Source organism: Rhea pennata, chromosome 3 (assembly GCF_028389875.1).
Source record: "Rhea pennata isolate bPtePen1 chromosome 3, bPtePen1.pri, whole genome shotgun sequence".
Taxonomy (NCBI): domain Eukaryota; kingdom Metazoa; phylum Chordata; class Aves; order Rheiformes; family Rheidae; genus Rhea; species Rhea pennata.
The window spans coordinates 88,695,081-88,708,312 of record NC_084665.1 but is presented as its reverse complement, the minus strand read 5'-3'; the positions used below and the strand labels follow the sequence as shown (position 1 = coordinate 88,708,312).

General features: G+C 40.9%; 1 protein-coding gene across 1 annotated transcript in view; it reads right to left on the bottom strand.

Annotated features, from left to right (window-relative positions):
- Positions 1–13,232, bottom strand: part of UBE2J1 (ubiquitin conjugating enzyme E2 J1) — a 28,771-nt gene extending 15,539 nt beyond the window's left edge. The window contains exons 1-4 of the mRNA XM_062572767.1: positions 13,151–13,232; positions 4,414–4,487; positions 2,546–2,677; positions 1,907–1,991 (exon numbers count right to left, since the gene is read on the bottom strand). Coding sequence (XP_062428751.1) covers positions 1,907–1,991; positions 2,546–2,677; positions 4,414–4,487; positions 13,151–13,181 — 322 coding nt within the window. The 5' untranslated portion in view covers positions 13,182–13,232. The remainder of the gene's footprint in view (positions 1–1,906; positions 1,992–2,545; positions 2,678–4,413; positions 4,488–13,150) is intronic.

The following is a 13,232-nucleotide window of genomic DNA, read 5'->3' as shown; positions in this document are numbered from 1 at the left end:
TGGATTTTTGTAACTCTTTTTTTTTAACTTCATATTATAAGCAAAAGGTAAGGCCTTAATCTTCCATCAACCAACACAGAGAAGGAAAGCTAAGTTGTCACAAAAATATGTCAATGTAAAGATTAGCATATTTGATTAAAACAATGCTGTTAGAAATGTGAGTAATTAAAATCAATCTTTCTTGAAGTCCCTCTTTTTCCTCAATAACACACTAATACTGCCTTGGTATTTTGGTTAGCTCTTTTATATTAGCCAAGATTTGTAATGAGAAGAACAGAATAAAATTAAATGGTTTATTAAATGCTAAACAATCTGGTAAAATCAAGACTTTAGAAGTGATTCTGAAGAAAGATGGTACATAAAAATGGGGATTGCGGAAGAGATAGATCCATGAGGCATTCTAAATTCATAAGAAAACTGTCAAATAAAACATCTCTTTTGACCAACATCTGTTCTTCAATTTTGCTTTACATAAATTAATGAAATTTAAGAAGTCAAGGCACTCTACCAGTAGATTTGGTAAAAAAAACAATAACAACAAGTACAAATAAGTATCACAAAATAGATATAGCATATGTACCCCTTCTATTCAGAAGACAATTTGCTCTTTAAAAATAAAAGCCATTAGGAAAGTTGAAAAGGGGTCTGCTGGAAGACTCCTAAGGTTTCTCCAGCTACATGATACATATCTGCATCTCTCCTTCAGGACAATATGCTGAATTTTAACACTAACAGGAATCTTGGTTTAGCACAATGCCCTGATCAAACTTCAATCTTATCAACATATTTAAAACATGCAACTGATATCTACAGAGAATTCATGAACTAAAAATCACAATTACATATACACACATAAGGAAATATTGCCTTGGCTACATCTTATGACTCTCCTAGTCTCTATGGGAATGGCACCTACAAAAAATAAATAAACAAAAAAACAGTGTTTCTGAACTAGGACTGCGTTGTCTTTTGTTTTCAGTGTTCACTTGCCATAGAACAGTGTCAGATTTAAAAGCTGACCATACTCAACACCATCGGTATTCAAACTTGATTTTAGTGATTACAAGGAAAAAAAGAAGTAAAGCAATAGAATTTAAAAGTATTTTACATAAAAACAATTAAAAAAACTAAATGGTTGGAAAATTCTCCTTTCTGAGTTTGATATACAATCATTATAGCTTACCATCATCCCTCAGTTTTTCAAACCTTTCACCTTACCTTTATTTAATATCATCCCCTAATCTTCCTATATCCCTCTTTCATCACTCTGTTTCTCCAATTCTCCCATATTCTCCCATATTTTTTGCTCCTTCAGAAACCATTCTCTTTTTCCTGCTATAAGATCTCCAATTGATTCTCTCACATACTGCTTCCAACTGGAAAAATGTGCCCCTAAGAAAACTTGCATGTTTGTGTGCGGTCGAACACCTACAACAGAAACCGAATTCCGTATTTTTACTCAATGTTAGGGTCTCTGTAATGAATTAAAATGTAAATGCAAGTTCCATTTATTCTTCTAATGCTATAATAATCAAGCATCTCTAATAATAGCATCATTAGCTTGTAATTCAGCTGGGCTTTGTTCTGTTTTCTTCTTTCAGCTTTTAATAAAAGGAATTTCAATAAACATTTCAATAGAAGTTTACTAGAAATAAATTAATAGGAAGTTTAACTACTACACATACAAAACTATAAAAAAGTTCTTTCTTCCTGCTCACCTCTCAAAGATCAGATTTTCAGTAACCGTAGGGTTTCTTTGAGTTCAGGGAGACACAAGAGAAGTTTTGCTAAACATTAGTCTACTTATCAAGAAAAATATCAGTGAGTAGCCTTGCTTGTGAGATTTTTCATTTTAAAGATCTACTTGCTTGGTGGGGATAACATTTTCTGAAAAATTGTTACTTACTGCTCCATGAAGGCTGCCATGTTTCAGGATGATGCCCTGAGATACTTAAACAAATTTTTTTCCCCACTTCAAATCTGCCATTGGCCTTTAAAAGGAAGAAGGAAGATACAAAGCACTTTAAGTTAACTCCTGCTTTTTGGTAGAAGGTATAAAAAATTGATAAATCAATAAGCAAACAATATTTAATAATTAAATTTCAAATAAATTCTTTAATTGTTGTTCAACCATGTGGCTTCACTGTTGCTCCTGTAATCCACAAACCACATATAGGAAGTTCGAAAAGCTGTAGCTCTATGAAACTACATAGAAATGTTGACCTTTCCCCCACGACACAGGTTTACCTTGTAACACATACCAACACAGAGACTGAAGAGGCCCACAGAGGGAAGGGAAAGATTATTGCATTCACACCACCAATGTGCTTACTCCTTGGGAAAACTTCCATGTACAGGGGAAAATCTTTATATAACTACAGAATACCAAATTTACCTTGAAAAGCTTCTCATATTAAATTAGCAGCATTAACTGTACTATGCCAACTTTCTCACAGAAATAATGATACCTTATATGCTAAGAATCTCTCAGATATCTAAGACTAAATTGATTATATAAAAAAGTGTAACTCGTAAATATGCTTACCGTCAGCAAGATAATGCTTGGTGGTTTCATAGGATATTCAGGTGGCAGCACTATTCGCCCATGATAAACTCCTCCATCAAAATCTGAATCTGGAGGGCCTCTAACAGTAAAGTGCCATTCAAAAAGATTATCCTAAAATGCCCCCATAAAAAAAGAAGAGCACGTCAAAGAAACAGATACCTACCTAATCAACACTTTTTGGAACAAGAATAGGCTAAAGAAACACCAAATAAAGTTTTTAAAAGAAAAAAAAATATCAAATGGAGAACAGGACTATCAACACTGTACTAAGGTTCTGACTAAAAGAATGAAATATTACAGCTTCTGGTAATTATCTTACAAAATGACTTTTCTGGAAAATTCAGATTTATCACTCAAGCTTTTCACAGGAGTTGTACCAATTATGACAAGAGTTTTATTACCTGAAAGATGGAAAACTCAGGGTCAGCTAAGGGAAAGCTGAGTCTTTGCCCATGTCAGTAAGAATTTCTATAGAACTGGAAACAGGCCCACCCCAAATAAGAACACGAATGAGAGCCTCCCTTCTTAAAGACGCCTCTATGCCCAATGCAACGCTTTACCCGGTGGAGGGCTTTGACTCTGGCCCCCGAGAACTCCCATTCGCTTTCATTTTTCCATGAAGAATTTTGAAAAAGCTATCTTGCCTTACTGCATAGTAGGTACAGTTTGAAATTTTCATTGGACATGTAATTAACTTCTCCTTAAGTACTATTTCTTTAGGAGTCTGCGTTTAGCTTTCTGTATCAGACCTCCTGACACCCACAACTCACAAACAAACTCCTATAGTTATCACAGGAGTCCAGTGTGGCTTGTCAGTGAAGGAGACATCATGACTAATGCTGCATGTTGGTACTTCAGGGCTGTGACAACCCATCTAGTCAAAATTTTTTCAAGGACAGAAGGGAACTGTCAACATTTCCAGCCTGTCTTTTCATCTGTCTCTCACTGCTCTCTTCCCAGTGAGTCACTGCTCTTATCCTGAAATAAGAACTTTGTGTAAACTATTATTAACTGACAGCATGAATTAAATGTTACATTTCACCTCAGGAAGAGGCTGGCAGGAAAAAAACAGGACACACACAAGGTCAATAATAAAGTATATTTTATAGCACCAAGAAACGTGTACCTTGCTCTAAGTATGTTGTATGCTACGCATTTCTATAAACAGCTAAATCAAATCCCCAAAGTGAGTATCACAAGACCTTACCTTTCTAACATTCTAGTAGAATCAGAATAGATTTCCTTTTAAACTTCTAGCTACCATAATTTCACAGTTCTCTCAGCCCAGAAGCTTAACAATTTAGAAGACTTCAAGAAATGCCTATGGTGGAAACTAAGTGTTCTTTCTTACATATCAACGTATCCAGGGCAGACCTGCACTCATTTAAAGGTCTTTCATGTAGCTTTTTTATATGCAAAATAGGGAGCCCATGTAGATCATCTAGTTTTAAGAGTTTTGTTGAGCAACTCAGTAACCGAACCAGATGTCAGTTTGTGGCATATAAAGCTCAATTTAAAACAAAATATGTTTATGTAGTCTCAGAGTCTCAGGGGCAAGGGTGTGGCAAAAATAAACACATTACACCCATGTGACAAAACTGCTCAGATGCAATTTAAACCATTACTATTATGTACTTTCATTAAGAACCTGATATCATTAAATGTAGAATTTTGCCATTGATTTGCAGCATAAGAAAAAATACCAAAAGAATGGAATTAATTTTAAGAAGGTGCACTAGTATCTAAAAATACAAGTAAGTTTTTAATACATATACACATAGAGAATTGACAGCATCTATTACACAGGCTAATGACAAGATCCTGCAAACTAATACAGAGAAACAAACCTCCAAAGGCTGTGCATGGTAATGATCTGTTGGATCCTTCAATTCTGCAGCTTCTTTCATTAAACGTTTGACAGCTGAAAAACAGAAAAATTGGGACAGGAAAATAAAGAAATAAATTAATACACACTGCATAAAAAATAATAAGCATTTCTTGAAGGGTTCCTTTCAGCTAACTCATCTTTTTCAGCACATCATAGCTTCTTCATGAGTTAATAATCCAAGACAAAACATAAATTACTCACACTGAATAAATGATTTAAATGAGTCATACAAACATAAAGTTATGGAAAATATGTTCCATGGTAACAGAGTTTCTCAAAAGAATGTCTGAATACTAGAATTAAAATGATGTTAAATTATTAATTGCACTAAAGATATGAGGAAAATGATAAACGTGATTTAACAGAGTTTCAGTGTTTAAATACAAGAGGTACAAGATCTACCCCCCAACACTTGATCATGAAAGACATCCTGTACATCCTAAACATCCTTATCCTGACACCTCATGGGAGTATTACATGACTACTCCCTTACTTGTTCCAAAGGAGGTCATAATAAGAGTTGAGGAAAACCAATACACTGGCAAGCACAGGGAGATGCAGTATCCTTTATATTAGATTATTTGAAAACATATATGCCCAGCCAGAAAAAAATACCCAGGCCTTTGCACTTCAAACCAGCTACTGAGCATGGACACACAGGTTTTGATCTATCTTAAAATTCAAGATGGGCTGTAGTTACCCTCTCCAATCTTCTTCCATTTCAAAACATGCAGTACCCTCTATATCTTCTACATCTCTTTTCTACATCTCCTCTTCTTGTTATTATATCTAGGTTAACCTATCTTGTAATTCCTGTTCAACACAACTCCTTCTCTTGGATCCATCCTGAAGTCATCACGTTCAAGCATTTCTGCTATTCTGACCACTTAGTGTAGTCTACATGTCACCGCCAAGGAAAACGTTTCATATACAGAAAATGGAAGTGAACAATTTTATAAATGTAAATATCACTGGTTAAAGGGATGACAGGAGTTGAACATCAAGAGTGCTCATTTCACTACAGTATTATACGCTCTCTTTAAAAAGTCCATTATTGTGAAAATAAAATAACTGCTTTCTTTTAAAGTAGTTATTTTTAGCCTTGTGGAAGTCTGTTTTATTAGTCTAAAGTATTAACCAGGAGAGATTGTAGTTCATTTTTATAAATCTGTAAACTGTACACATGCCAATCAAATGAGCTGACCAGGGTTACAGGATTATACTAGTGTAACACGCAACAGGATTTATTTCAGTATAACAGAGTGGTGAGCCTTTTGAAAACAAGGACCCTGACACCATTACAAGCTTCCTAAAGATCTGTTATAGTATCTACAAAAAACACTAGCAATCAGGTATGAGAACTCGATAAAAAGAAACAGATGTGGGTGAGCGGAGAGGTAAGGTTGAGTGGGGTGGCACTCGGGTCAAACTGCAGCTACAAAGCACAGGGACAGTTAGGCCTGGCTTCAGCAAAGCTTAACCCCTGCAGCTAACAAGAAATCCTTGTGTGCATGTAAAAGTGATTACAGGATCCTCAGTGAAACAAACTTATATTTAAGTGATCAGGGTTCTGTGTGTAGTATCTTTCTCAATGGATAGCAACAATTTCATTCTATCAGTTTTCAGTTCTTCCCTTTGAAAAAAAAAATACACAATAAAAATTAGCAAATAAAGGAGTCCAAAATAGTTGGTATAAAGCTAAAGATCCTTTAATCTTTCAAGTTGACTTATCAGATCCAGAAAAGAAGAAATAAAACAAACTGACATATTTTACTGCTGCAAAGACTTTCTATTTTTTGACTGCTATAAATAAAATGTTTCCATTTCAAACAAGATTTAGAGATCTACTTAGAAGAAATACAGAAAATGTAGTCATTCTTCTCATGACTCTGTTGACTAAGACAGCATAACTAAAGATGCAGTTTACTTATCAAATCTACCCAAGTTCTCCAATTAAATTAGATTAGTATAGCATTTATGTAACACTCTTCCAGAGAATCTTTAACTACTTAGTCCACTTAACATATTAGTAAAACATAGGTCTATCTTAATTTCCTGCTTACCTCCCAATGATACTACTATCTACAATTAGAAAAATAAAGAGAGTATTGTATTTCATTAAAATCTCACAATAAATTTTAGGGAAGAATTAGGTCTCTTAAATTAGACTATACTCAATGTCACGGCTGACATTTTGGGAAAGTCCTTTTAAAATCAGCTGTGACTGATTAGGACCTCCTTCTCCCCAATACCTGACTGCAGAGCCAACAGTGTCTTTGTCCCCTGGCCAGTCACCAAGTGCCAAGTGACTTGAGACGTCAAAGTAAACACTGCCACCTACTGAATCACCAGCATCAATTTGCACAGCAACCTGACATACCTTTGAACCCACTTACTCAAACATTCAGTATTTGCATTCAAAAGAAAGTGCAGGTTATTAAAGGCAAAGTAAAATTAATTTCAGAGGGAAAAAAAAAACAACGGTGAAATCAATCTTTTAATTGCACAAAGTCTGAATCACAGCAAAAAAGAGTCAGGATTAAATTTGCATTTAAAGTACAAAGGATTTCTCGTAAGACAACATTCAATAAGCTTCAACATCTTAAGTTAAAAAAATCACTTGAAGTGACAAGGTCACCAAACGAGTAAGCAAGAAAAGAATAATTAGAGCAAATAGTCTTATCAGACTGGATATTTTTTTATGGATATTTATGCAATACTTTCACTATAGTTCTTTGATACAGAGAATTATACCTCGTACATATAAGTGCCATAATTCTTCAAATGTGCTAGTAACTGCTCAGAAGACTGGTAACACCCAACACAGAAGATGAGACTGATGAATCCTGTCACTACAAAACAGTGACTACAAGATTTGGTGTTTGATCTTGCAGCAGGCTAAGGGTCACAGCACTTGGAAAAAAAAGTAGAGAGATTAGTCCAAGTAGCTGTCTTACAAATTTCAGAAACAGGGAGGTTCCTGAAGCATGAAGAGGATGAAGCTTTAGTCAGCAGAGCTTTAATACTGATGGAAGAGGTTTATCAGCCATATGGTAGCAGGCTGGTACACACAGACTAATCTATTTTGAAATCTTAAGAGAGAAAATACCTTGACCTTTTAGAAGTACCAAAAATAGAAACAAAAAGCAACAGCTTGAAAACCTTTGTCTCATAAAGGCAATACAAAAAAAGTCTGAAGTGTATAGTATAAAGTTTCCTCCCTTACAAAGATTATTATTTCTCTATAAAATTTCCTCCCTTACAAAGATTATTATTTCTTCCCCAAAAGACCACTAAAAAAAAGTATATTCATAGATTGTTTGAGGAGACAGCTTTAGGTGAGTGCCCCTACAGTCCTTGTTCCTTTAGAGCATGAACGACAGAAGTGAGTAGCAGCTTAGCACACAACGCTCTCCAAGCCCAGAACCAGAACGTCCATGACATTTAACTATGCACAACTTAATAAAGTATTTTGTGTTGTAGACAGTTACTGTCTTTTAAATATGTCAGGGTGAACATTTAAAAGGCAATTAACACTATTAGCATGAATCAGAGAACCTGTGATCAGGAAGATGAACATTCTGACTAGCAGCAATTAGTGGCAGGACAAATCTGTGTAGCAATATTGCCACAAATGTGATCTATTCAAGAGTACAAAAAATGAATGACACTAGAGAGCCTAGCTGATTCTCATTCATGAATCCAATCTGGTACACCTACTTGTAATACTATGATGATTCACGTAACCATATGACAGAAGCACTTCAACGTGTGTCACAACTTTAGAGCGAAACTTGGCTTAAGATGAAGATCAATTAGAACTGCAGGTTTCTTTTAGCAAAAAACTCTTATTTAAAAGGTGTTTTTCTTTGAACTCATGTTCAGTCTTTAATATTTTAAGCTATTTTTGATAAAGCCTGAAGGTACTATAAAATATTGCACTAAAAATAATAAATAGTATTTACTCTCTTTAAAGCTACTGAACTGATGGAAGTCACCAGCCAAGCACTTGGAACATCATACATGTTTGCATTATACAAGCATCAGACCTGCTGAAGTCTGAAAGCAGTATCAAACAGCAGAAGCCTCCTGTGCAAGTATACAACAATTATTCTCTTCACTTTATATTGAAATAGTGCATTCAAAATTCCAAAACCTGACCTGAAAGACAGGCCACGAAGGCGAGGTGGTGGAGTTGCTCTTTATGTGAGAGAGCAACTGGAATGCATCGAGCTCTGCCTAGGGGCGGAGGAGGAGGAGGCAGTCAAGAGCTTATGGGTAAAGATCAAAGGGTAGGCCCGCATGGGGGACACTGTTGTGGGTGTCTACTACAGGCCACCTGACCAGGAAGAGAAAGTTGATGAGGCCTTCTATAGGCAGCTGGAAGTAGCCTCACGATCACAGGCCCTGGTTCTCACGGGGGACTTCAACCACCCTCTGCTGGAGGGACTACACAGCAAGGCACAAGCAGTCCAGGAGGCTCCTGCAACGCATTGATGATAATTTCTTGTCACAAATGATGGAGGAGCCTATGAGAAAGGGTGTCCTGCTGGACCTTGTCCTTACCAACTTGTCACAAATGGTAGAGGAGCCTATGAGAAAGGGTGTCCTGCTGGACCTTGTCCTTACCAACAGAGAGGGACTGGTTAGAGATGTGAAGGCTGGGGCAGCCTTGGCTGCAGTGACCACGAGATGGTGGAGTTCAAGATCCTGCAGGAAAGAAGTAAGGCAACAAGCAGGATTGCAACCCTGGACTTCAGGAGAGCAGACTTTGGGCTCTTCAGAGACCTAATTGGTGGAGTCTCATGGGTTAAGGCCCTAGAAGGAAGGGGGGTACAGGGGAGCTGGCTACTATTCAAACATCACTTCCTCCAAGCTCAAGAGCGGTGCATCCCTATGAGTAAGAAGTGCAGCAAAAGGGGCAGGAGACCTGCATGGGTGAGCAAGGAGCTCTTGGCCAAATTCAGACAGAAGAAGAAAATACACAAAATGTGGAAGAGGGGACAGGCTACTTGGGAGAACTATAGGAATGCAGTCAGAGTATGTAGAGATGCAGCGAGGACGGCTAAGGCCCAGCTGGAATTGAGTGTGGCAAGGGATGTTAAGGACAACAGGAAGGGCTTCTTCAAATACATCAGCAGCAAGAGGAGGACTAGGGAAAATGTCGGTCCACTACTGAATGGGGCAGGGGCCCTGGTGACAAGGGATACAGAGAAGGCAGAATTACTGAATGCCTTCTTTGCTTCAGTCTTTACTGCTGAGGGCAGCCCCCATGAATCCCGGAACCTGGACGTGAGGGAGAAAGTCTGGAGAAGGGAAGACTTTCCTTTGGTTGAGGAGGAAAGGATTAGAGACCTTCTGGGCAGCCTAGACATCCACAAATCCATGGGCCCGGGTGGGACGCACCCACAGGTACTGAGGGAGCTGGCAGATGTTGTTCCCAGGCCGCTCTTCATCATATTCGAAAAGTCATGGAGAACTGGAGAGGTGCCTGAGGACTGGAAGAAAGTCAGTGTCAATCCAGTCTTCAAAAAGGGCAAGAAGCAGGACACAGGCAACTATAGCCCTGTCAGCCTCACCTCCATCCCTGCAAGGTGATGGAACAGCTCATCCTGGATGTCATCTCCAGAGGAAAAACAGGTGATCAGGGGTAGTCAGCATGGATTCACCAAGGGGAAATCCTGCTTAACCAATGTGATAGCCTCCTAGGATGGAATGACTGGCTGGGTGGATGAGGGGAGAGCAGTGGACATTGTCTGCCTTGACTTCAGCAAGGCTTTTGACACTCTCTCCCATAACATCCTCCTAGTCAAGCTCAGGAAGTGTGGGTTAGATGAGGGGACAGTGAGGTGGATTGAGAACTGGCTGAAAGGCAGAGCTCAGAGGGTTGTCATCAGTGGCGTGGAGTCTAGTTGGAGGCCTGTGGCTAGTGGTGTCCCCCAGGGCTCACTACTGGGTCCCATCCTGTTCAACTTTTCCATCAATGACCTGGATGAGGGGACAGAGTGCCTCCTCAGCAACTCGGCTGATGATACCAAGCTGGGAGGAGTGGTTGACACACCTGAGGGCTGTGCTGCCATTCTATGAATGACCTGGACCTGGACAGGCTGGAGAGCTGAGCAGAGAGGAACCTCATGAGGTTCAACAAGGGCAAGTGCAGAGTTCTGCACCTAGGGAAAAATAACCCCATGCAGCAATACAAGCTGGGGGCTGACCTTCTGGAGAGCAGCTCTGCAGAGAAGGACCTGGGAGTGCTGGTGGATGACAAGTTGACCATGATCCAGCAATGTGCCCTTGTGGCCAGGAAGGCCAATGGTACCCTCTGTGCATTAGGAAGTGTTGCCAGCAGGTGGAGGGAGGTGATCCTGCCCCTCTACTCATCCCCGATGAGGCCTCATCTCGAGTACTGTGTCCAGTTCTGGGCTCCCCACTACAACAGAGACATTGAGCTACTGGAGAGAGGCCAGTGTAGGGCTCCGAAGATGATCAGAGGGCTGGAGCACCTGCCCTGTGAGGAACGACTGCGAGAGCTGGGCCTCTTTAGCCTGGGGAAGAGAAGACTGAGGGGGGATCTTATCAGTGCGTACAAGTACCTGAAGGGAGGGTGTCAAGGGGACAGGGACAAACTCTTTTCAGTTGTCCCGTGTGACAGGACAAGAGGCAATGGGCAAAACTGAAGCACAGGAAGTTCCGCCTGAGCGTGAGGGGGAATTTCTTCCCTGTGAGAGTGACGGAGCACTGGCACATGTTGCCCAGAGAGGCTGTGGAGTCTCCTTCTCTGGAGATCTTCAAGGCCTGCCTGGATGCAACCCTGTCTAACATGCTCTAGGTGACCCTGCTGAGCAGGGGGTTGGACTAGATGATCTCCAGAGGTCCCTTCCAACCTTATTGATTCTATGATTTTATGACTTCAAAATAAAGATTAGAAGCTTTGTTTGTCCTGTATTAACATCAGAACAACAACAAAAACAGGCACGAGGACAGCTGCTATTTCTAAAAATCCTAAACAGCTCAGTTACCAAAAACAATTTAATCTGCAGATGACCGATAACTATCTGAAACAGTAAATATGGTGTATTTGTTCTTACGCATTTCAGTATATCTGCACAAGCTAAAACTACCTTAAAATTAGAAAATTCTACATTTCTATTTTCAGTCTTTAGTCGAACAGCAAGTGTAAAGTATCACTGTTAAACTACACATTTAACCATAACAAAACAGAAATTCGTAAGACATATACTGAAATACTAAATAGTTATATATGCATATCTACCTGGTTAGCAAAAAGAAGTGCCAGGCTAAGTGTAATGGCTCTTCTTAGCAGGAAAAGAAAAAAGTTATTTTAATCAATAACAACTGCTGTGAAGAAACAATCTTCTTAAAGAAAGATAGTCAAAAAGGGCCAATTTAAATATTTCATGCCTATTGATTTGACTGTTGAAATGAGTGATTTAAATCAAGCCAAACTTTTTATAGACTTTTCAATATCCACACAAAGCAAAGATTTAAAATTTATTAATATGCTATGCAGCCCATTTAATTTGGGAGATTAATACATATCCACTGAATTAATCTCTCTCTCTCTCCTTTTTTTTTTTTTTTTTTTTTTTTTTTTGCCAAATAAGCTTTATTTTGCTATGGAACAGCACAGGTGGTGAAAGCCAATTTCAGGAAAGATAATTTTCTCTCAAAAACACGCAGGGCTAGAAAGGACACGCGGGAAGAACAGCGCTAAGTTAACCCACCCATACTTGCCCTCTCCACCCAGGCCTCATGGGCAGGTCATGCAGAACCTACCAACACTATTTCCAGTGACGTGGCCAACCACAACCAGTGAGCAGGTTTGTAGGCCACCCTGGTAAGTTCACACGTGCAACATACCCAGCGTGTCTACAAAAAAAAAAAAAAAAAAAAAAAAAAAAAAAAAAAAAAAAAAAAAAAGCCTTCCTGATATTTTGGAACATAGAGAGTACATGATCTGCTTCGTGATCCTTTGCTATCTTTATATCATGCAATTTGGATGGGAAGGGAAGGAGGGAGCAGAAAACATAATTCAGCAATGGCCTCGTCTGCCCTGTGAGGCATGTTTTGTAAATAAGCCGCTCATTTACGCTTGCAGAGTACAGGTCATGCTAACGTTAGCGTTCCCCGCAGCTCCTGCACGGCCGGAGAGTGAAGCCGCTGCTTCAGCACAGCGCGGCTGCTGACAGCTACCTCCCCAGACGGGCTTGGGGAGCAGGGCAGGGAGCGCTCCGGCCCCGCTGGCCTTCACGCCTCCGGAGCCGGGTGCTGGACGCCGTTCTCGTGGCGGAAGCGGCAGCGTGCGGTTTCCACACCGTTGAGGCTCGGCACGGGGCCAGCGAGCGGCCCCTGCGCCAGTGAAGCCGCGCGGGGCCCGGGAGGCCGGAGCAGCTTCCCCTCCCGGCTCCGGGCCGCGCCTGGAGCGGCCGCTCCCGCTCCGAGACCTTCTCCGCCCCCTTCGGCGGAGGCAGGAACGGCGCGGGGCGGCCCGCGGGGCCGCGCCGGCACCGCGAGCTCCTGCAGGGCAAGGCCGCCTCGCGCCCGAGCCCCCGGGGAAGGGACCCCCGCGCCGGCACGGCCTGGGCGGGGCGCTTCTGCGCCCGGCCGCCCCGGGCCGCCGCCGCCGCCGGCCCCGCCGCCACCGCCGCCCCGGCCCCGGCCCCGCCGCGGCCTACCCGGGCTCCTGAGGTTGTAGCGGGCCTCCATGGCGGCGGGCGCCTCCCTCGGCAACGTCTCCGCTGCCGGCGCCGGCAGCGG